Source organism: Candoia aspera, chromosome 1, assembly GCF_035149785.1.
Source record: "Candoia aspera isolate rCanAsp1 chromosome 1, rCanAsp1.hap2, whole genome shotgun sequence".
Lineage (NCBI taxonomy): Eukaryota > Metazoa > Chordata > Lepidosauria > Squamata > Boidae > Candoia > Candoia aspera.
The window spans coordinates 119,237,728-119,263,452 of NC_086153.1; the positions used below are offsets into that span (position 1 = coordinate 119,237,728).

Genomic DNA, 25,725 nt, shown 5'->3' on the forward strand with positions numbered 1-25,725 from the left:
ATAGGATAAATAAGAGCAGGCAGAGAAAACTGGGCCAGGAAAGCAGAACACCCACACTTTAGGGAGTGGTTCTGAATAACTGCAGAAGCAGCACAGCATGGTATGAGATCCCCTGGAGGTGGCAGTAGTTCTGCATCATGCAACATGCCTGTGTATCAGGAGAGATATACAGGCGAGTAGAGATAAGGCTAGGGTAAAAAATCAGGCACTATATCACCACAATCTCGTTTTTGCACTTGAAAGCAGCGTTACTTGAAGTTGCTGTGAGCTAAATTTGGGCATCAAGCACCAAATAGTACAAACCAAACACATGGAAGTTCCCTGTCAATCTTCCTCTCACCAAGAAACAGAGGCAGATCACTATGGAAGGCATGGGCACATAAGGCAACACTAAGACATAAATATGGGGGCAAAAGACAGCAATTGCCATTGCCACCAGTTGCACTGGTGAGGGGTCAGTGGATGACAAGCTGTACTCTCAGATGCAGATTACATAACTGCATCATTTGCATGATGATATTTTGATGCACATGTCATCATTTTGACATCACTGACTTGTAACAGATGCCTATGGGAATAATGCTGCTTGCTGTCTAAACAAATCATCTTCTATTAATATTAAATCTGTGCCTGCCTGCAAGATGCTTATTTTAGTTAGCTGTCTCCTACTTGCTTAATGTCAGTATGATGTAGCAGAGCATGAAGGTGTCATGCTTCTGTTTTAAGGAATCCACTCAAAAGTTAATGCAACTCTTAAAGCCACAGCAACCTCTTTCCTAGCTCCTGTGGAAGCCTGAAAAAGTTGGGCTACTTTTAGTACTTCCACTGGATAGTAGAGCAGTGCTGTAGTTGTGCTATGTCCAAAGCACTTCTAAATCATTCTTTAAAGCATGCATAGCCCTCACAATTTCATACTGCATAAGTAATAGGAATCCTCTGGGTAAAATCAATCAGTCAGCAGCTGGCCACATTTAAGATGAGCTTTTTCTTCCATTTTGTTTCACAGGACAGGAGAGAATTTGATAGGTAATAGGAGCTTGCCTCAGTCTTCTTCTGAAGCTTTCTTATGATTTATTTCCATCTCTACATTCAAATAAATTTTTTCCCAAATTGCACCAATTTAGGGGAAAACCGACAACATTTTCTCCTTTGAACTGTAAGAAGAATATATTACCTTTGATCTTGACTTGCCATTTTCTCCACTGGAAGACATATCTTTGATTGCCTCTGGGGGCATGTAATTAATTGTGCCAACCTATTAACATAACAATAAGATTATGTACATTTAAATAACAGCCACATTTAAAAATTCTATAACTGATTTATAGTGCTACAGGGCTAGCCCCTTTTCAGGTCTAAAGCATAATCATGGATGCAACAAATCAAACATTTCCTTTTTTCCTAAATGTCCCAAACGATGTGAGATTTCAGCAATTTAAACCCCAAGATCTTACAAGCTTTTGACTTTCTCAATGAACATTTCAATAGAACACTGAAGCCTCATGAGAGTTCAGCCATTTTAATTCTAACATTTAATCCCCAGAGCAATGTCTGGGGATGCTGTATAATTGTACTCTGCTCTAATATTTTTGAAAACTGACTTAAAGTCAGGAATCCCTGATAAGGTGTTTATGGCTGCTAATACCATCCATGCTTAAGGCTAATTAGGCTCTCTTCAGTTAAGAATCCTAGTAAAATAGGAATCCTAGTCTCTTTAGCATCAGTAACATCTACACTAATTTATCCACTGTTGTAAAGAAACTCATTCTACTGAGAGACCAGTGCAATCACACAACCCAATTGTGATTGCTTAACCGCAGTTTAACGTTGGAACAATTCTACAAATAACAGGCCAATGTATTAGCTTTTTAACCATATTGCTGTGATGGAGCAGTATTTGTGGAAAAAGACACAAAGCAGTATTTTTCCATTGCTATCAAACTTTATGACACTCCACTTTTAAACCTAGAGGTGGCCATTAAGATATTAAACTTGTTGGACTCCAGCTTCCTATTAGCTTTAGCCAGATGGCCATTTTAGGAATAATGAGAGCTAAAGCCACATCTAGAAACCAAACTATTGTCTTATCAATGTTTTAAACACCTTAGATAGTTGTTTAATACACTTCACAGTCACATAAGTTTACATATACAAAGTTCTCCTTAAAAATCTTCAGCAACAAAGTGAAGTAACTGGAACTCCAATAGCCAGGAAAGTTCACTTTCCTCTCTCATCAGAGGTCATTATGAATCCTACAACCTTCATCTTTGGAAAAATAAGACTTGACTCTGTCCAAGCCTACCAACAAAGAAAGTAAATGAAACACACAAATGCAACTTGTGCTTTGCAAACTGGTTCCTGATTACAGTACATTCTTGTAACACCCCATTATCATTAATTATTTTATTGAAGTTTTTAATAAACATAGTAAAAACTAATACAAACTAAACCATAAGAAAAAATAAAAATAAAAGTTCAGAAGGTGCAGAAAAAGATAAAAAGAAAAGAAAAAGAAAAAAGTAGAAAGGAAAAGGCAGCAAAGACAATAATAAAGAATTGGCTTTCAAACTTCATCACACGGAGCATAAGTAATATACTAACTTTTCACCCTCTTTTAAAGTTGCAAATAAAAAAACTCTTTTCCCCATAGTCTAACTTTTATCTATGTGCAATCCAGAAATCATCATCTTTTCAATCCTAGTTCAGCAAAAAGTCCATTAAGAGTTACCAGAAATATTAAACAAATAGTTTATCCCTGGTCAAATAGTGCAACTTTATATTCCTTCTTTTTGCTCTGCACAATCTTGACCCTTAAACCATTCCTATGGCATCGCAAGATTTGAACTTTCATCAATCTTTGGCATTCAAAAGGAGTCTTCAAAGCTTTCACCAGCCTACTTTGTAAATCCCATAAAGAGGCATCATCCAGGATTTCTTGTTGCAGCTGTTCCATGTTATATCCTTTTCTTGATTTGTCTTTTGTATTCCCATTTTGATAATCTCAATTTTGTTGTCTTCCATGCCTTCAAACTCTATAATGTCTATGTCAGGTAAAAGTTTTTAAAAACTTTTTCTCACCATCTTCTAAAAGTTTATTCATTGAAATCTGTATCCTTTCTGAGATATTAGTTATCAATATTTCAGTTCATGTTCCAAAAAACTCTTTAAGGTAAGAAAAAGTTATAGCCAACTTAGCCATTTTAACTCTTTTCTACCTGGTCCCTAAATTCCCACTAGTGTCCATTCGCAGCATCAAGCCTCAGTTCCTAATATGGATTTAGTTCCTTAATTATATACTTGTTTTTCAAATCTTTCAGCAAAAATAACCAATATTCCTAATCTCTCTGGTCTCCCAATCCATTTAACACTTACTTAAATTTAAAAAAAAAATTTTTTTTTGCTTTTTTACTAATTGTATATTGTTTTAAATTCCTAAGTCTCTGTTCAAAATTTCTTAAATCCAAAGAAGGTGAAACTCACCAGGTATCAAATTAAGCTCAACGTTTTGAAGGTCTCTAATATCCATAAAGTGGTTAAATTGAACATTTTGGAATATAATTAGAGGTGAGTTTGGCTGGTTTAGTGTCCTTATGAAAGGCTTTTCTGCTGCTAAAAGCAAAGATGTCATCTCCCTCAGCTCCTGGAACTCAAACCCATGAGAGACCACTATTTTATGGTCTCCTCGTGAGGCCCTGCCATTCGCAGCAGTCACAGATGGTCTCCAGTTCTCTCTTTTTCTGGAGAGATTAGAAGGACCATTCTACTTGCTGGTTTTTCATTCTTCACAGCAGTCCTCATCTCTGCAAATGTCAGTCAGCCATGAATCACACCAGAATCCATCACACCCTATTATCAAACAGTAACATCAGGCAATTATTCAAGCTAATTGCACCCTTTTATTAGGTTTAGTAATTCACAATTGTTTACTAATTCACAATTGTCTCACCTGGGAATCTTTAACAATGCTAGTCACATCTGGCTGCATCTGATTTGCAATGCCAAAATCTATTAGTTTTAGCATTCCATCTACTAATAGAAAGTTTGCTGGTTTCAGATCACTATGAACAATACCTGAAAATTAAGATTTGTTGAATTAGTTCAAAATGTGTCAATAAATTATTATTTACCCACATACTAAAACACATGGGTAGAAAAAAATCAAGATCCTATTCAATTTATCTAGGCAATTAGGACTGGATAATTTCTACTATATCACTGGATCTTTTCTACTATATGATATTGTAGAACAGCTGGTTTAGAAAACTCTCTGGAGACATTTTGTAATTTTGAATTATATTTTTGCTCCTAGTTTGCACCTAGTTTGCCCACTGCATCCATGACCACAGTCCTACATATCAGAACACCACCATCTTCTCTATTGAGATTGCCTCTGAAAACGATCTGGAATCTTCAAGTAATGCAGAATATTTCTATTATAATTTTGACAGAGTGCATTCCAATTGCAATTTGAAGTCCTGCCTTTCATTTTTAGAATTTTAAATAGTCTGTGATTGGGATTTGGCTGCTTGGAGGACGGTCTCCATCTATTTCAACTTGGAAGATCTCCTTTAAGATCCACTACTATGTACTACTTCTCCATGCTGCTGTCTTCAGAGGCAGTTGATAGCAATATATAAGCTGTATTGATGGCAACACCTTAAAGTGGAGTTCTCTGCCTTGAGAGGGGCCGAGGTGAGCCCCTAGAATTAGCTTCCTCCCTCCCTTTGTTTCTGTGGAAATGTGATGGTTTTTAAAAGGGGCTGAAAGACTTTCTGAGTAGCCAGTTGGTGTAGAGTCCGATTTTTCCACCCAACTCTTATTTATCTGACAGTTCTAAGTAAACACCTCTTTAAATTACCCTAATCTCTGAAATTATTTTGTGGAATTGATTTATAATTATTGTGGAATATTTTGTTGGTCTTGTTTTGTACCAAGATTTTGTATAAATCTCTTAATATCTAGTTCAATTTTAGAATACAGCAATAACTTTCTAAGTAATAAAAAGTTGAGGCACTTGCTCACTGATGCAACTATCTGAAAAATTGACAAACATTTTCACACCTCATACTATTATCTAATTGATTTCAATGAAACCTACACATGCATTTGGTATTGTGTAGACTATTGTGTCAACAGCAATACACAGTCTGTGGAGTCCTTGGTGCTCTCTGAGCCTTGTTGTTTTCTTGCAGACGTTTCATTGCGAGACTAGGCAACATCTTCAGTGCAAAGAGGGAGTGGGCTTTGCTCTCAGTTTATATACTGTGGCTTGCCCTGCTTGTGTTGGTTGGGGTGTTGTTCTCTCCTTGGGAGTTCTTTGATTGGGCTGTTGTTTGCGGCTTGGTTGATTGACTGAGTTAATAGTTCCTTGATTAGGGTGTATTGTGCTGTTTGATGGTTCATTTGGATCAAATTAATCCTAGTGTTGATTTTGCATATCTGGGTATTGATTGCTGGCAAGGGAGTATACTGGTCTTTTGGCTTTTCTATTGTCTCTTTTGAATGGTATGTAAATGTTGTTTACCTCTATGTGTCTGTTGATGGCTGCTTTGTCTGAGTGCCAGGCTTCCAGGAATTCTCCAGCATTTTTGGATTTGGCTTGGTTTAGGATGCTCACAGTTTCCCAGTTGAAAATATGGTTGAGTCTGTCCATGTGTTGTGAGATTAAGGAGTTCTCATCGTGTCTTCTGACTGCTAGTTGGTGTTCGTGGATGCACTCTGCTAGTCTTCTGCCTTCCTGTCCTACATAGTGGCTGTTACAGTCTTTGTACTGTATGTTGTAAATAACTCCTGTTTTTTTCTTCTTGGGCTATTGGGTCTTTTGGGTTGCTTAATATGTTTTGAAGAGTTTTAGTTGGTTTATGTGCTACGGTGATGCCATGTGGTTGTAACAGTCTGTTGGTGGTTTCTGAGATGTTTCTGATGTATGGCAGTGTTACCCTTTTCATAGTTTCCATTGGTTGGGTTGTAGTGGGTTGGGTGGTAAGGCACTTTTTGATAAAGTTGAGCAGGTATCCATTTTGTTGGAAGATGCTGTACAGATGATCTTTTTCTTTTTCCTGGTGTTCTGGGTTGCTGCTATGCCAGAGAATTCCTGGAAGCCTGGCACTCAGACAAAGCAGCCATCAACAGACACATAGAGGTAAACAACATTTACATACCATTCAAAAGAGACAATAGAAAAGCCAAAGGACCAGTACACTCCTTTGCCAGCAATCAACACCCAGATATGCAAAAATCAACACTAGGTTTAACACCAGATGAACCATCAAACAGCACAATACACCCTAATCAAGGAACTCAGGCAATCAACCAAGCAGCAAACAACAGCCCAATCAAAGAACTCCCAAGGAGAGAACAACACCCCCACCAACACAAGCAGGGCAAGCCACGGTATATAAACTGAGAGCAAGGCCCACTCCCTCTTCGCACTGAAGATGTTGCCTAGTCTGGCAATGAGACGTCTGCAAGAAAACAAGGCTCAGAGAGCACCAAGGACTCCACAGTTCAACCCTGAGCTACAAATATTCGCTTCGATTAATACACAGTCTGACAGTTAGCTCACACATGGCCAGAGGAAAACAACCTTATATCACATCTGACAATTATCAAAGCAAGAATGCAGGCCTCTCACCCAAAAAAAGAAGCCATCCATCTTATTGCACTGCTCAATTTAGAGAAAGAAGCATATGAAGTAAATGTGATTTCAATATAGGACCTTTTTTTTGATACGCAGCAGTTACTGAATTATATTAATGGCTTCTCAGCCTTTCTACAGTATAATTACTTATCAGCAGTTTGTGTGCCTATATAAGTGATTCCTGTCAGGCCTGGTGGAAAAAATCCTGATGTTTAGTGTGTATGTGTATAAATATCAGTATTTACGTGAAACATTACATTCTTTAACAGTATTTGCTTGCAGCTAGCTCTGGAAAACCCTTTTCAAATCAGAGAAGAGCATGAATTGCTTTTCAGGCAAAGTTGAACTCCCATATGCAGATAGATTGTTTCTTTCTTCCTCCATCTTCTCAGACAGGATAGTTCACTGAAGTGCTTCAAATCCTCCAAGATACGTCTTCATTCTTAGCCATTACCTTTCTTTGTTTGCATAGCTGAATATTAATGACTGTAAGAATGAATTATAGTAATTCCCCTTGTATATCTATCTGTATCTTAAGGCCTGGATGGGCAATCATTTTATGATAGTACCCAACAATGCCCTTGTAACTAAGGCAAAGTAGGAAGGATCACATCGTACATGTGGGTGAAGCTGGGTTTAACAGGAGGTTTTCTTTTTAGAAACTCTTTGTGCATTTACTGCTACCATATCATGCATCTATTGTCTTGCTGTTTTATCTTCTCCAACTATTCAGTTGTACTATTTTAACTATATCCTTTGTAGTTGTCCCTGAGAGAAGCAGTTCTAAAGGACAGAATTCCTTTAGAATTTTTCAAATATACAAACAGTATTTACCATGTTGGTGGATTGTATGGACAGCTTCCAACATGTTTTTCCAATAACTCTTCCGCTCCCATGGATTAATTGTCTTTTTCTTTTTAAGCCAACTATTAAGATCAATATTTCCACATTCCATCACCATATAGATACTCTTGTCACCGATTTCACTAAAACAATATAGTTGCAGAAATAAAAGTTAATCTGAGAATGCATGTTTGGAAAGGGGGATTCGACTGATTTTACAAAAGCATTTACTTACTAGTCATAAAGTCGGATGATCTTATCACTATGTTGCTGAAGTTTATTTAAGTGAGCAATTTCATTTTTATAGCTTTCTATGGTCTGTTGATCTGCCTCTTCTAGGTGAACATATTTGATGGCATAAAGCTGTTTCTTTTCATCAAGAACTTGAAATACCTTTAAAACCAGATTTTTAAAAAAAGTAGTATCCTTTTAAATATATTCCTATATTTACCCAATATTATTCTATGAATTTCTATATACAGTATAATCAAGAATACTCTGTATTTCAAGAAAACAGATAGAATCCACAATCATCTATAAAATAATAAATACAACAGGCATAGCTGAGATCCATTTCCCATTTAATACACCATATTAAAGCCAATGTTTTATTCTTCACTGCTTTACCACTGTCCACAAGCTTCTTTGTTTAGGACTTTCTTTTAAGAGACTTTAAACAGTATACGATTATTCTTGCATTGTTTTCACAGTCTCAAAACTGACTTATTTATGGCATTAAATGTATGCTGCTCTTATGACTTTAGGAGACCCAACTATTTATCACTGTTTTAAGAAGTTGATTAACATGTTTGCATAATCCTACTGACTATAACAATGACAAGAAGAATTAAACAAGTATAACTGTTTAGCATTGTTATTGTTGGTTTGAATGCATTTGCTGAAAAAAAGTATGGCAAAAATTTTAATTAAAAAAGCCTTATGAGTATACTTTTCAACTCGCTTTTCATCAATTTGTACTTAGCACTCTGAGTTTTTTTTTTCAAGCAAAGAATAAAATTCTAGACTAACTTTGGCTGGTGCTTGACTGATAACTTTTTCTGAATTAGAATCATTTTTAATGGCTCACACTGAATAAACTCATAACTGGATGAGTTCCATATGAGGTGTTCCACATAAACTAGCTTTGATGGCTGTCCAGAAATTGCATCTGGTGCAGAACACAGCTGCTAGACTATTAAGCAGGGGTAGATAAATATCATTATGTATGGGTCTGACAGTAGAAATGTGTATACAGAAATCTCATACGCTGAAATCTTGTAGACTATTAGCCTTGCATATACAGGGCTGCAATGTTATGGTCACTAAGTCCTGGTCATATAGTGGGAGTTTCCTTGCTATCCTCTACCTGCACATACTCTGAATTGGGCTAGAGGAACCCATACTATGCTTTCTAAAATAGATCTGGCAATTTTTCAAGGAAAGGATCTGATCTGCTAGTAATGCCTGCTCTGTAGCCGGTGGCATATAATAAAATATAACCCTGAGTTTTTCATCCTCATTAATTATGATTATACACATGAAACAAGTATCTTTCAGCACAGAATATTTTAGTAACAGGATTAGATATCCTTTGTTTTCAAATAGTGAATAGGGTAATTATTTAGGCTTAGCCCAAGAAAGACAAGGAATCAGTCCAGCCAAACTTCAGTTCTTTATTTGCTCACATGGCATAGACAGAGTCTTGCCAGACTAAGGCTACTCTACTCTAACCTAAAGGGGATTAACTGGGAGTCTCTAGGGCTGTGTTTTCTCTTATTTCGCTCCCCTCCTTGGAATCTGCTCCCTCCTTCCTGAGAACTATCTGCATTACTTTAGTCCATCACAATCCTGCAGTTCCCAAACTGTGAAATGTGGCACCTTGGGGTGCCACAGTGAACTCTCAGAGGCACTATGGGATATTTAAATTTTTGAGAATCCATTTGCAATGTCATATTTTTGCAACACTAAAGGCACTGTGAATTGAGAAAGTTTGGGAACCTCTGATGTGATCTTTGTTTTTTATTCTAGTTTTCACATACTATCTTAGTTACTTTACAAAACCACAGGTATATACCAGTGTTGTACTGCATGTGTTAACATACTGAATTATTGAATGAATTGGCTTCAGCTGCAGAAATAATGAAGAAAAAAGTACAGTAACACAGCAGAAACATAGGAGTCCTATGCTGATCTGCTCAAAAGCAGGCACTATCATGCTCAAAGAAACTACAAGACAAGACACATTGGATTGCAGCTTGAATACTCAACCCTTTGGACCAATTTATAAGTACTATATTTTAAAATTAACCACAAAAGTATTGTACTTATATCTGCTAAGATTTACTTTCCTCTTTTCCAAACTGAACTTTTAGAATATGGAAAAGAGAAAAAATAAATACCGATTATCAAATTTTGGTGATCTGGAAAGTTTGCATAACATTTTGTGTAATTTTGATTGGTCCTAATCACTCAAATATGGATTTTGCGCTTGATTATGCATACATCTCTTCTATATTAATCTGAAGTTTTAACTGAATGGTATGCTAGATATTCTGTGAATATATATTCAATTCAAATATTTATATATTGCCCTTTAAACAAATTTTAAAAACTGCTGAAAATTTACCACTTCGCTGTTGAACAATTTGAGAGAGGCAGAGTATCTTTATGATTGTTAGCACTGTAGAAATTTAAAGTAGATACATGTGTTTCTTTCAAAACCATGGCTCACAAACAACAGCTTTCATCAAATCAATCAGATTTATATTAAATTATTATCTTACCTTACTAGATCCTCCACTACCTATTTGTTTTAACACAGAGTACCATTTTCCTTTAACAAGAATGCATTCATTTGGTGGTACAGAAGCTGAAACCTGAATAAAAAAGTTTGTATGTGAAAAGAAATATACATTAGAAGGCATTGAGTGAAACCTCTCAAGTGAAAAATACATTGGAAGGCATTGAGTGAAACCTCTCACTTCATTGCATTTGCCATCTTTTATCTTTATCATTTAAGTTTTATTGGTTTTATGGTAATTTGATCGTTGTGAGCCACCCAGAGTCATTGAGAGTCAGGCAGCATGCAACTTAATAAATTGTTGTTGTTAAAGCTCAATGTACATGTACAATAATGTGCAACGTTATTTTATGAAGGTCAAAATGTAAAATCAGGGATGGCAGCCCCAGCCTTTTTTGTGTCTCTCAGCATTTGTGATTCAAAGCTTGGCAGCCAAACACCAAACATCAGAGGTGTCATTGCCAGTTGATTTTTAAAAGAAAACAGAATAAATAAGGGTCTGTTAGCCTTCAGACTGACTATATGTACATAAATGTACACATAAATGTATATACACATATTTAAAAATAAATCCTTTGAACCACATAAAAAACACCCTTCTTGAGAATCCAAGATTTAAAATCAATCTCACAACAGCAGCTAACATTAAATTTTGATAAAGTTGAAAAAGCAATTGACCATAGAGGGATTTAGTTTCCAATGGTTTTCATACATATGGTTAAGAGAAAAAAGGAAAGTAGAAAAAAGGACACTTATTACTTTACTTTTTTCTTCTCCAAATTTGTATTATTTTTACTTTATAAAACATCTCTTCAATAAAAATTAATTTTAAAAAAAGAGTTAATGTTACTATGAAATCACCAGCAAAATTCTTAACTGCTTCTTGCTCAAAAGAATGAAGCGTTATTTACAAATCAACACTTCTTTTGTATTATCTTATACTATTTAGAAATAACTGATACCTGTAAGCCAGTCTGAACATGGAATGGAGCTGTTGGTGTACAATGTTGTAAATATGAAAACTGGTTGTATGGTGTAGTTGCCTTATCCATAGGAAGAAAATAATTTTTTACAACTGGAGTACTGAAACGAAGAAAATATATATAATTACAATCCAAGCACAAAATACTGTATTTCCTCTCAATCATATCTACAAGTAATGAAAGCCTCGTGTGGCGCAGAGTGGTAGGCGGCTATATCACAACCGAAGCTCTCCCCACGACCCGAGTTCAATCCCAGCAGAAGCTGGATTCTTGGGTAGCCAGCTCAGGTCGACTCAGCCTTCCATCCTTCTGAGGTCAGTAAATGAGCACCCAGCTTGCTGGGGAAGCTGACGACTGGGGAAGGTGGGGTGGTTTGCCATTGCAAACCACCCCACTATTGTCTGCCAAGAAAACATCGCAAAAGTGGCGTCCCCCCAAAGGGTCAGACATGACTCCGTGCTTGCACAGGGGACCTTTCACTGTCACACAAGTAACGAACAACCTGTTTTTTTCTCTGAATATCAAGACTTGAAGGTATAGTTTGCTTTAAAGATTGTACAACAATGTTTCTTTCATCTAGTATTTTAAAAGATTGTGTATGAAACATCTAATAATTCTATAGAATTGTTAAAAAACATTACATTAGGATTATTGTGGAGTAGATGCCATTTCAATATTTTAAAAAGTGCTTTAGGCCTAATTTTAAACAGATTTACAGAATTACCTCTTCACTTTCAACTTCCTATGAAACCCTCAGAATATATTTCAACTGTTGATTCATTATTTCTGTTTTCTGTTGAAAAGCAAATTCAAACAACCTACAAATAAATTTGAATTTAAAAATTGATATCCCACCCCCAGCAAAATTACCAGGCTATATAATCATGAACCATGTTGTTGCGAGGTGTCCCATCAACAAAAGCTTGGCTCATTCTCTCTGAAGCAGTCTCTGGTGAAATGGAATGTGAAATTTGCTCTGACGGTGAACATCTTTTAGAAACTGGAAATGCAGCGTGTTCAGAACTTGAGTTTTTTCCCTGCAAAATGGGGAACACTTTTATATGATCAGTTCTTAAGGAGAATATAGTATATGCCCACTTCCATTGACACTTACTTGGCAATATAAATTAAACTGGAAAGTACAGATGGATAACTTTACTTGATCTCTAGAATGAATACTACTATCTTATCAATACTATGCAAAAAGCAAATTGTTGAAGAAGCTTTACTTAAAACTGTTTTCTGGCCAGTATGTTTTTATAAGCAATGCTGTCAATTCTAGCTTGACGAAGAGGGAATACGGAAGTCCAAAAGGTAGAACCATGTGGTGTTTAAGAAGTAGATGCCAAACTGTAGTCTTTTGTCTACAGCAATCTCCTTTGTGGGAGCAATCAAATAGAGGAGCACATTTGGAATTTTGACATGTGATGAACATATTCACAAAATGACTGCTGTGGTTACCATGATCAGTCTCAAAACAGCCATTTATCAGAAGGTGGACTACAACTTTCTTCCTGGATGCTCTCTATCATCTCAGTGGGATCACAAAGGCATGCCTGTATATAAACTAGAAACTAGTATTTTTCAGCTTCTTCTTTATTTTTATTGATAAATACTTTTTAATAGTAGTAATAATAATTTATTAAACTTCTATGCCGACTGACTTCAATGACTCTGGGTGGCTCACAACAATCAACCAAAGAAGTTACAATAAAATGAGTAAAACATAAAAATAAAAATCAAGTGGAACAAGGAGCCTCACTAAATGAGAGATTTGGGATCATACAGGTACTTGCAGACACTAGACTGCATACCCTCAGGTTAAAGTAATGAAGTATTTCCTGGACAGGAAAAGATGGGATCAAATGGAAAAGGAAACAAAACATAATTCTAGCAAATGTACACATCTAAAAAGCCAGGTAGCTCAAGATCAACTTTTATATTGCCTAAAGTGAGTAATTTATATTAACAGATTTTTCAAAATACCTCTGAGTTTCTTTTATGCTGTGTTTCAAGGTAAGGCCATTTATTTTTGGACGCAAGACAATTTAATTTGAACTGCTCCTTCTCCTTTTGGTAGCTTCCAAGAGAAAAACGAGGCTGCTGTTGTCCTTCCAGACAGGCTGATTCTATTGTTCTTGGCTCTTCCTGCAGTGCTTCAGTTTCTGAAACAATTGGTCTAGTTATCAAAATGAATATGATAGAGTTCCCAACTGAATATGTAAATAAAACAGCCAATCAAGAAAAGGCTGAATCATACAGGGAATAATTTTTTTTAAAAGTGATCTATTTGCCAATATGGCTGAAACACCTAAAAAGATTTGAAACAGATAATGGAAAGTATGAGTTGCTTTGAGCTTTGCTCCGGCAGAATATAGCCTGTTCAGAACATTTAGACAGAACATTGTACATAGAACTGGTTTGTTCCAAATGCAAAACAAAACATGTGTACAGCTCTACCTCTGATCTTTCAGAAAGAATCAAAATAGCCACAGTGAAACAAGGTCTAAAATATGACTTTCTGGAGCAGTCAGTAAGAATCTTTATTAAGCAGTATATTTTGATTTGACTCAACCAGCACTTTCTTTATTTTTTCCTCCTCCTACTGTATAATTCATATACACTGATTATGCTATGACTATTTCTATCTCTGTCTGAAGGAAAAATCTATGAGCATCAACTTAATTGCCCACAGAAAGCATATCTTAAACCAGCACAGTAGAATTTAGCTACCTTTTCAGAATTAAACCTTCAATACAAAATGCAAAACCAAATTTGACACACAATATTCAATGTATAAATCATAGGCCCGTGCAGCACTTTGAATCCAAAGGGAAAGAGTTACTCTGGAGCATATGGAGGCAGTCAAGAAGCCCCTGTTGTTAACTCCTTAAAGCAGATGCATCTTTACTCAGGACTGTGCGGCTGCGCTCCACAGACGCATTGAAATCCCAGGAAAAGACATATTTGATTTAAGAAGCTGTCCACAGGTGCATATGTTCCAACAAACCTTTTTCCTTTTGAACCCAGTGCTAATAAATCACAAAAATAACAAAGTTATCACAATTACACATCCGTTAAAACAAACCTCTTTTTTTAACATAGATGGAATCATATTTCTCCTTTAATGTTAGAGTTGAATTGATAGCTACTTCTGAATTCTCTTCATCTGATTCTATAAGACTTCTAATTGGCAAAGGCTAAATAAAAGAAGAATAAAAATAAGGCTCCAATTAGTGGCTGCATGACTGCACACTCCTTTCTCCATTTCCACTGGCCCAAAACCCACAGATGAAAATCTGAAGTGCATCAAGACAGTCTGAACCATGTTAAGATGTGACCTCCAAAGAAAATTATGGCACTGAAAAAAGTTTCCCAATCTCTCCTCTATGCAAGCCACCACTGCCCTACAGAGTTTAAAGGCTCTTCTGAACAATGCATAATGAGACATGAAGGTGGCTGGCAAAGGAGGGAATAACAAAATCCCTCCAGAAAAACTTACTGCATCAGAATCAAGTCTCACCTAAATCAAAGAGTTTGATGAGTAGAAATTTTAAGCATGTTACAAATATTCCATTTACAGTCACAATATATCAGTTTGGCATTTAGTTCAGACCATAATCTCTTATTTCATCAACTGATGTGTTGTCAAGGCTGAGTAACACTCACCTTTGATTATATTCAAGGGAGAAGAGGGAGGGAAGAATGTACAGCTCATCCAAGTTTGTCCATAGCACACTACTTTACTTTATTTTGCATGTTATCACTGAATGATACCAGTGATTGTGTTTTAAAAATATGGAAAAACAACTGAAGTACAAAGCTAATAGTCAATAACTCATAAGAACAGGAAGATTCAGTTTGTAAATGCAAGTGATATCCTATTTCCTATATTAAATTATTTTTGTCCTTAAAGGGGGTGAAGTCTAACATCCTATAAGCTGCATATATTTATATAACGGGACTATCTTCTCCATTTGAACCCCCTCCCAAAATCTGCGTAGGAAGGTTTCCCCCATCAGTATAGATAACCCAGTATATATGTATTACCAAAGTCCTATTTTGTCTATACTGTATGTGGAATGGAGATCCCCAGCTGTGGGTCTACCATCTGGCCAAGGATGGCTGAAGCAGAGCCTTTTACCTGCAGTGCAAGCCACATTTACAGGTACTTTGGCTAAAACATCTGCAAGAGTGGCTGTCATTCAGTTACTACACCATTTTCTTTGGAAAAGGGAAGAAGCGAGTGATGCTACCAAGGGCCACATTTGCTATTTTGTCTGCAATAGTTAAATGGTGAATGGCATTGCCGCTGTTGGTGCCACACAGAGAAATGTTTCTCCCTGTAGGAGGCAGCAGCAGGAAACCTTTTTCCCCATGTTCCTATATGGAGAAAGGTCATCAATAAGCAGATTTTCCCTCCTTAAAGCTTAGCACTCTGATATCACCTGGCCCCCTGGATTCAGTTTCCCATCATTGGTTTACACAATCAAATTCCATTTATCTTATTTCCCCTCCTACAACATTATAAAAAACAACAATGGACATTCCATTACCTTCAAGTCTCCAGGCAGGTAAGAATCACTTCTGTTAGGTTTTGAGTGGGGCTGTGGTAGCTGGATCAAACTGGTACCAGATATTTGCCTAATTTCCCAGAATATTAAAGTTTCGTTACAAGGTTCTTGATGTAGAAGCAACAGTACACAGACATTAGCATGGAGAACAAACTAAATATAATAACAATAAAAAATAAGACATTTAAACTGATTCAATAGTATGGAGTTTTCTCTAGTAATTGTTAAATGAACTCAAACACTTTAAAACAAAGACTTCAATAGAAATTCTCCAAAATCCTGTGGCGCTGAAAAACGATCTTTGTCACATTAGCAGACACTTAAGAATGAGCTAGATATTAGTATTCGTCTCACTACTACTGATTATAAAAATAACATTTCATTGTTGTCTATAGACAACATATAACTCTGATTCCCAGTTTTCAGAATCCCTTTATCAATTTTAGTCTACTCTTTATTTAATAAACTGAATAAATGTAAAGGTTTTGTTTCCAACATACTGTGACATTCAACTTCTTCCTCCTGGCCAAGAAAACTTTAATTTAAATTATTAAGATACTAATTTAAAACAAGTACTTTGATGACTATCCTCTTGGCCAATTTTAGGATGTTCATGAATCTTTTAAAGCCAATAGATGGTTCCTGTATATTGATCTATCCTTTTCTATCTTCCCCCAGACCATGCTACTCCTTCTGCAGAAAGATGATTTTTCTCAATAAGCTAGAATGGAAGCACATACAAGCAAGCATTCAAGGACACAGCCACTCTGGAAAGTAGGCTTGTTGTAGAAAAGCTAATGAAGCCATTGCAAATGAACACCATCAACTACTATGAATCAACCAAAACCAAGTTTTATGTATAGTAAAATTATGGCACAAATTCTTGTCCTTTTCCTCCTACCTGTGCAGTGGCAGAGACTGGAAGCCACTCTCTTTTGGGCAGGAAGGATCTCTTTTGGTAATTGACTATGATCTCAGACTCTTTACTTTCAACTTTGTGAAAACTGGCTCTCACACTCAACATATATTCCATACGTTTATATTCTGTCTTTTTACAATCCAAACTCAAAACTGCCTTTTAGAAGCAAATGAGTTTGGAACATTGTTCTGTAATAGAGATGACCATCCTGTGTCCCAGAGTTGCACTTACATCTTAGCAAATTTTTAAAAGCTATTCAGATGTCTGGAAAGTTATTTGCTTCTTCCCTGCCTACTCCATGTGGGGAAGAAAAATAAAAAGAAAGACCCAACTGTTCTGGTATTTCATCCTAGTCACCACTGGCATATAATGTTATACAAGGCTCAAAATAGGAGCAAGAAATTGTAAGCCCCAAAATTAAAAGATATGAGAGGAAAAGGAACTAAAAATAAATCTATTACATCCTTCCCCTTTCTTCATTCCACAGATTTCCTTCCTTCCTTCCTTCCTCCCTCCCTCCCTCCTGCATGCCCTTTACCATTTAGTCCAAGACAAAATCTTCCATGTGGCATAGTCATCACCAGAAAGGCCCACAGATATTTAGCCTTTGCTACCCATCATTACTTGGTCAATCAAGGCTTTTCAAGTAACACTTTTTTAGTAAGATAGAGAAGGTATAGATTAAGCTATTGGCCTTAGTTTTCTCACAATTTGGCCAGCAAGCAACAAATGCAAACAAGTCTACTTTTACCCCAAGCATACTTATGTTATTCTGTGCAAGCTAGAATCTCTTAATCTAGAGAGTACCTTGCAAGCCAACATACTGATGTCTGTATCCTGTCAACTTCAAAGTCCATGCAGTGCACAGATACCACTCAGGATACTGTTCCCTGCTAAAACTGCCCACACCTTCTCTGTAGCCAGTTTAATTTGTTCATACCTCTTTGCAACATTGGTCACAGTAGGAATATCAATCTTCAGAGATTCATCTGTATCACTCTCACTTTCCTTTATTAATTTAAGAGGAACTCTTCCAAAGGTACATATCTAAACAATAAAACACAATGGAATAGATCAGATGCAAATAAATAAATACATACATAAATAAATAAATCAGAAACATAAAGAACACATTGCATTTATAAAATATTTATAGAAAAATAAAGATTTCTACCTGACTAGACTTATTTAATTGTATTAATGGTTTGCGTCCACCAAAAACCAATTCAGCCTCTCTCGAGGAATCATTTTTCTCCCTGAAATGAAAATATGAGATGTTCAGTTGTATCAAGGCAATTGAAGCTGGAACAGAAAGAATGCTGTGTTGTATTTTAATCTACTTACCCTGGGAAAAAATTGGGAATACTGGCAGTAATCTCACTAGGATCATTATTTTTTTTCTTATTCTGGAAGTTTCCAGTTATATTGTGCAAGCTTGGTGCTGGAAATATACAATTTACAGACAAAATTAAAATATTTTAGCCAGTCTCTGCTAAATGCTGTACATTTAAACATTACACTAATATTCACTAAATTTCAGAATACATGTTTTAATATGTTTTACCATAACACTGTAAGGAACTTTAAGTTCACTCACCTTTCTCTAGCAAGTAAGAAATGTTAAAAAACATCTTATGATTTGAATTAGATTCACATCATGATTCATAATTAACTATACATTTAGATCATTCTAAATTAATCATCATTCACATCATTCTTCTAAAACTTATGTAATAGAGCTGCGCAGTGATCAGATTCAAAGAGCAAGATGGGGTTCAAAGTGCGTGTGGACATGCACGCAGCATTTATCAGGAACACCTTGCAGCAACTGCATCTTTTCCTGGGTTTGCACATCTATACTCTGCAGCTGATGCATGTTCTCCAGAAAAATATGTGTTTGGTTTAATGTGGGAATGGGGTGTTATGCACATGCCCATCTGTACAGAACCTGAAACACGTAACACTTGCTGACATCTAGCCAAATAAAAATATCCAGTGTTTGGGAACTGGCTTTCAATGCTTTCATATTTCCTGCCCCTCCCCTTAACTAGAATAATAAAAACATGATGTAGAGGAACTCAGACCACAGAGAATGAGGGAAATTAAACATATATATGTATTTATTTATTAAATGTATATGCTGCCTGACTCCCAGCGACTTAGGGCAGTTTACAAAATGCTAAAAAAAAATTAAAACAAGAAAACAACATGAAACAAAAAAGTGCAAAGATAACTAATCCAGATGGGAATGAAGAGGAGGAGGTGGGGGGGGGGCTTCAATCACACTTGCCAAAGGCCTGGGTGAGGAGCCAGGTCTTCAGGCCCTTTGAAACACCAGTAGGACGGGGGCCATTTGAATCTTGGGAGGGAACCTCATTCCAGAGGGCAGGTGCTGTTTCAGAGAAGACACACTCCTGGTGTCCCAACAGATGGCATTGTTTAATTGAAGGAGCACCAACCTTGCCAGAGCAGATAGGCATATACTATGGGAGACAGGCAGTCCCTCAAGTAACCAGGCCCATGTTACGTAGAGCTTTACAATTAACAACCAGCACCTTGAATTGCACCTGGAAGCAAAATGGCAACCAGAGCAGCTCACAAAGCAGATATGTTACATGGGCATACCGAGGTGAGCCCATCACTGCCCATGCCACTGCATTCTGAACCAGTTGAAGCTTCTGGATGGTCTTCAAGTGTGGCTCCATGTACAGCACATTGCAGTAGTCAAGCCACAAGGTGTCTAGGGCATGAGTGACTGCTGGAAGGGCCCCCTGATCTTAAAGGGCGCAACTGGCATACTAGATGCTGTGAAAAGGCCTTCCTGGCTACAGCTGCCACCTGCTCATCAAGCAGGAGCAGAGAGTCCAGAATGATCTCCAAATTGAGCAGCAACCTTGAATGGTACCTCCAGGCAGTGGGACAGAACCGCGACAGCCTCACTTGGCCACCCCGGAGTTGAAACCCTAAACCAGCAGATGACCTCACCTAGCGGTTTCATGTAGATGTTGAAAAGGAGGGGGGAGAGAATAGAACTCTGCGGTACCCCACAAAGGAAGGGCCTGGGGAACAATTTCTCCCTGCTTACCAACACCAACTGAAAAAGAAAGAAAGAGAACCACCCTATCCTCAAATCATGCAGTCAGCTCAGGAGGATACCATGGTCAACAGTATTGAAAGCCACCAAGAGTTCAAGGACAAGGATGGATGTACCACCGCCATCCCGGCTCTGCCACAGGTCATCAATAAATGCAACCAAAACTGCTCAGTACTAAATCCTGGCCTGAAACCTGACTAAAACAGGTCTAATCTGTTGCCTTCAGATTCTCATCAGCTGCAGTCTGACCACCTTCTCAACAACCTTCCCCAGAATGGAAGTTTGGAGACTGGTTGATAGTTGTCGAAGACCATTAGGCCCAAGGGTGACAAAGGGTGACAGGGCACATCACCACCTATTTCAAGGCTGGGGGCACTACCCCCTTCATCAGAGGCTGACATCACAACATGGACCCAACCCAGGTCAGCTCCTTGGACGCTTTTACAACGCAGGAGGGACCCAGATTCAGTAAATAGGTGGCCAAGCTGACAGCACAGAGAGCCTTGTCCATTTCCTCAGGAGTCACCAGTTCAAATTCATCCCAGATCACACCACCAGTCCACACCCCGGGCACCAAGGTGGAGCAACTTTGAGCGACTTTATCTGCCAGATAGCCAGAATAATCCTCACAGAGACTCAACAGATATTCCGAGGGACCTTCCTTATCCAATAGGGACCAGGTCACTCTAAGCAGGGCTGCTCAATGTCTATCATCAGATACTAAAGGTGAAGAAATATTAAGGTTTCACTGCCCTTGCCACCATGAGGTTATCCCTAATATGGGCTCTTACCTCTGTCCAGTCAGACTCACTTTGTGTCTTCCTCCAAAGGAAGATGTCTCTTCTGGTGCTTCATCTCCTGGAATCACTTAGCAACCAAGGTGCACCCTGGGATTGGCATGCAGGGAGATGCCGCATAGGAGCAATATGATCCAGGGCCCCAGCCACCCACCCATACCAGGGAATACCTACAGCCTCAGCCAAACTGCCCACCAGATCCTCAGAGAAAACTCCATGCTCTCTCTGGAACCCCATTGGGTCCATCAATCACTTGGTAAATTTGCCTGATTCATTCAAACTGAAGAACACAGAGTCTCCAACTATGTTATGTATTAACTAGACAAAAAATTAAATTCTTAATAATTAAATATACATGCCTTCAAATCTTTTAGACTTTGATTAAATATATACAATGGCTTCATAATGTGAATGGAATGGGGGATTCTACTGCCATATAGATTGCAGCCATTACTCAGTCTTATGCCGAACTTTAATCATGACTACCTATATACCAGTTTTGGTATAAAACCAAGGTTTCTGGATTACCAGTGTTCATATGTTTAACATTGTTAAAGGACTTTTAAAAGTTTAGTAAGACAAGCATTACATTAGCAGAAGCCGTACTATATAGATTTTTCTTAAGCAAAGTTTTTCCTCTTATATATAACTGAGAGGCTCATATATAGCAAACGTCCAATTTAATTATACTTAACCAAGTCACAAGCATTGCACACAATAAAATAAAAGCTTAAGTTATGATTAAGATACACTTTAATAAATCAATTACATTTGTGAGCCATTTTTTCTAAAATTAGAATAGCTATTTTGTAAGTAGCTATAGTATGTATACATGTGTAATTTTCCAGTGAAGTGAATTTGCAGACGTTACGCTTACATGAAAATTCTAAATCTATATGCTTAGCTTAAAACAGAGTGAGGTTACTTACCCCAATTATAACCCTTTTAATTAAAATTCAAAAGATCAACATTAGTTTATGGCTCACCTGTCAAATTTTCTTTTTCTTCAACAGAAAGTAGTTGTGTTTTTTGTAAGTTTAAGTTTCGTAGAGCAATTTCTAACATTTCTGCTGGAACTGCTCTTGATTCTGCACCTTTTTCAAGCAGCTGCTTAGCTTTTTTAACATTTCCTAGTAAAAGATAACCATCAGTTTACTTTTCCAAGAAAAGAAAAGAAAAAAAAAAGAAACACATTTTGAAAATAATAAATAAGTAAAGAACATCCTGAGTTCAGTTCCTATTGTGTCACTAACAGACATACTAATGCAACTTTCCTGGCAACCATACCAAATCTTCTTCCAAGGTATTCTTTGATGTTCCAGTGTAGCCTACAGCATTGGAATTCCCGATAGGTCTTCATCCAAATAGTAATCAGAGCCAATCCTGCCTGGCTTCTAAGCGCAAAGTGTTTAACAAAGGACTGCCACTTGCTATAATTATTTTGAAAAGTACTATTATTTCCCAGAGTGTTTTGCCAAATCATTTTTCTTTATAGCATATCTAGCTTTTCTTTTCTCTTACGTAACATTAATTTCAAATGTAAACATTTATAAAGAATCTTTTATGTTAATATAATAGCTTTTATCAAAGCAAATAATCCATAATTAAGCAAATAAATTACATAATTTACTTCAGTGCCAAAACCTGGCAGTATGCTTACCCACCTATAAAGAGAGTAGATGTTCAATGTCACACAGAAACTAAAAAAGTCAAAGATCATGCATTTAAAACTTGCCATTGCCAAGGGCAGGGTAGGGGGAAAACAATATAGAATGTAGACATCAAATCTCATTTGATACTTATTAAAGACTGAGTCAAGTTAACTACAGATACAGGTAGTTCATGCTTAACGACCACAACTGGGACCAGAATTTCAGTTGCTGCGGTTGTAAGCATGAGTATCGTAAGTCGGTTTTTCCAGCAAAATCATAAGTCAGAACTGTCACTAAATGAATGGTTGTTAAGTGAGGACTGCCTGTAGTCCTCGCTTAACATCCATTCTTTCAGCAACCATTTGAAGTTACAACAGTGCTGAATGAAGGGGCTTACAACCGGTCCTTGAAGTTCCAGCCTTCACAGCACCCCTGCAGTCATGTGAACAAAATTCGGGCCTACCCACATTTATGACTGCCTTTTGGCTGCCCAGCTACTCACTGCTGCCAGTTGCCCCCACCACCTGACCCTGCCTGCCACCACCACACAGCGCACCACGATTGTCCCGGTCTGGGCCTTCTTGTGTGCCGGTGCAGCCAGGGCTTTTCTTGCACGCTGTCCAGGGCCTTCTTTCACAAATGGAGGCCCTGGCCAGCACATGAACAGAGGCCCTGGCCAGCGTGCAAGAGAAGGCTCTGGCTGCACCGGTATGAAAGAATGGGGCACAAAAGAAAGCCCTGGCTGGTATAGTAGTGGCACACAGTGTGGCAGGAACAGTGGGCAGGGCTGGGTGGTGGGGGCAGCTAGCAGCGGTGGATAGGTAGGCAGCCAAATGGGCAGAGATGGGGGGGAGATAGGTGGAGGGGGGGAGCTGAAGTGGAGGCAGTTCCTTACTTTCTTCCAAGAATGGCTTGGATCTGGATAGATCTAACAACTGCGTGGGATTCACTCAACAACAGGAGGATTGCCAGAACTGCTGTCACTAAATGGAGCAGTCATGTGACACTTCACTTAACAACCGCATCACTTAGCGATGGAGTTGCGGGTCCCAATTAGGGTCGTTAAGTGAGGACTACTTGCATGTCCTTTATTCAAGTTTAAAATGTGCATATCTGTATTCTTCTAAAATCTTAATATAGGTATCTAGAAATTTAATTTAATATTAGGTTTAATATTAAATATTTAAATATTAAATATAAAAGCCAGTTTGGCATAGTGGTTAAGGGCTGAGATAGAAACCGGAAGACTTGGCTTCTAATCCTCCCTTGGGCATGAAAGCCAGCTGAATGAATTTGGGACAGTTATTCTCTTAGCCCAACCCACTTAACAGGGTTGTTCTGATGGGGAAAATAAGAGGTGGGAGGATTATGTATACCATTTTGAGTTGTACAAAATAAAGTTGGGATATACATCAAATAATGAAATAAATACAATTTAAAGAATTATATTAAATATTAAATAATGTATTTATTTCATAATTACCATTACATAGAAAAGCCACCTTAAGTTGTTTCTATTCCCTATTTCAATTTACATCTACCCAAGCACTGCACAGCAAAAATATATTATTCAACAGCAGTTAAACATAATTTCATTTTGATCAACTGAACTTTTATTGCGTTGGGAAAATAGCGAGGTGAAAGAATACAGAGTGAGGGCAGAACAGCATGATGCTCGAGTTGCAGTAGGGGAGTGACCTGTTCTAATTTTTAACATTGTCTGCTTTGGTATGAAATTTGTTGGAAACTACCTCCAAAAAAGAAAAGACCCGTTTAATCTTTCCATCATCAATGTGTTCTCCTACCTAACCAAGTAACTGTGTCCTTAAAAGAAAAAAACATTGAGTGTTACTGCACAGTTGAATCTCTTGACATGGCTAGGATAGGCTAAATAGAAGCAAATCTGTATTTAACTATAAATCTGTTCCTACACACCTTGTGAGAGTTCAAACTGTGCAAAAGCTACATGGACAAAAGCAAATTTCTTGCAGTTCAGCCTAGCAAGATGGAATTGATCACGTGCTTCTTCTGGTTCTTCAATACTGCAAGTAAAAAGACCAATACAACACTGATTAATTCAAAGAAAAAATGTTGCATGTGATTTTTTAAAAATAAATAAAACCCTTACAGAATACAGAATAGCATTTCCCCAAAACTATATTCTAGAAAGACGTAGAGCATAAACAGAATGTATTTCACTAATGTGGTCCTTCATACCACTAAAGGTAGTCTCCTTCAAGTCAAGCTCAACTCTAGGTGGCTTATCGGACACGTCCATCTGGGTTTCTTGAAAACAGTACAGAATTGTTTTGCTGTTACTTTTTCTCTGGGATTTTTTTACCTTCCATTGTTGCCTACATCCCTAGCATTTCATGATGGTCTCTCATATGAGCATTAACCAGGTCCAATTCTGCTTAGCCAAAGCCAGCTGTTATTAAAACAGCAACAATTGAGGTTCAACTAGAATGTATTCCACAACATAAGAAAGGATCAACCAAATCCAAGCATGGGCTACCATGTGTAATGGTTGCCTATCCTAAAACACACTCAGACTCACAAGCAAGAGCTTGAATCAAATCTGGTTTATTTAAGAATAGCGTGCAAGTACAAAGAAAGCTGAGAATGAGCAGAAGCACGCCAAATACAAACTAAAAACCCTCGGTGCGAATGTAAGCCCTCCCCCCCGTACAACCGTTTCAAGTTCCCCATCCCAGGTGCTCCTAACGAGTTCTGCTAATCAACGGGTAAAAAGACCTTGGACACCAACGATAACCCATACACATTCCATCCCCAAGAAAACAGATAGACAGCCTGGTACAAGGTCTCCCAGCAGCTCCCTCCCAACCAGAACGCGCATCAGCACCATGGCATGCGAAACGTTACGATGTAAATCAAACATTGCAACGGCAAACATGATACCATGGCTTTCTAGTAGTGTCCAGGAAGCCTCCAGGAAATGGAAATGCTATCCTAAAGAAGAAAACAAGCTGGAAAAGTGGAAGGAATTGAGAAACATGTAGCAAAAAACCATAAAATGGAGCAATAAGAATTTCTTTAAAATTTGGCACCTAGGTATTGTCAAGACCACACTTCCAATCGCAATTGACCCTTTGAATACCTTCTTCCTGTGATAACTTACTAAGTCTTCTCTATTCCTATGAAGGGAAGGGAGCCAAGGCCAGGAAACAGTTTTTCCTTTGCAAACTAGCCCTGTTGAATAGTCTCCCTCCAAGAAATCAGACTTTGCTCTTTCATTAATGGAGTCCCAGAAAATGTTAAAGGTGGACTTTTTCTGAAGGGCATTAAATATGTAATTTGCTGCCATAATTTTTACTATTGTTTTAAGGGGTTGTTTTTCCATTCTGCATTTTTATGTGCTCTCAAATACAATTGGATTTTTCTTATGACATTTACTTTATATGT

The 25,725-nt window shown here is 37.6% G+C and overlaps 1 protein-coding gene across 1 annotated transcript in view; it reads right to left on the minus strand.

Annotated features, from left to right (window-relative positions):
* The window catches only part of TTK (TTK protein kinase), a 45,075-nt gene that overhangs the window by 9,202 nt on the left and 10,148 nt on the right, over positions 1 to 25,725 (minus strand). Inside the window, exons 3-17 of the mRNA XM_063312715.1 lie at positions 24,238 to 24,344; positions 21,637 to 21,780; positions 18,104 to 18,200; positions 17,934 to 18,015; positions 17,700 to 17,806; positions 15,823 to 15,910; positions 14,355 to 14,466; positions 13,253 to 13,431; positions 12,137 to 12,303; positions 11,246 to 11,366; positions 10,267 to 10,359; positions 7,719 to 7,876; positions 7,475 to 7,626; positions 3,947 to 4,071; positions 1,175 to 1,255 (exon numbers count right to left, since the gene is read on the minus strand). Coding sequence (XP_063168785.1) covers positions 1,175 to 1,255; positions 3,947 to 4,071; positions 7,475 to 7,626; positions 7,719 to 7,876; positions 10,267 to 10,359; positions 11,246 to 11,366; positions 12,137 to 12,303; positions 13,253 to 13,431; positions 14,355 to 14,466; positions 15,823 to 15,910; positions 17,700 to 17,806; positions 17,934 to 18,015; positions 18,104 to 18,200; positions 21,637 to 21,780; positions 24,238 to 24,344 — 1,813 coding nt within the window. The remainder of the gene's footprint in view (positions 1 to 1,174; positions 1,256 to 3,946; positions 4,072 to 7,474; positions 7,627 to 7,718; positions 7,877 to 10,266; positions 10,360 to 11,245; positions 11,367 to 12,136; positions 12,304 to 13,252; positions 13,432 to 14,354; positions 14,467 to 15,822; positions 15,911 to 17,699; positions 17,807 to 17,933; positions 18,016 to 18,103; positions 18,201 to 21,636; positions 21,781 to 24,237; positions 24,345 to 25,725) is intronic.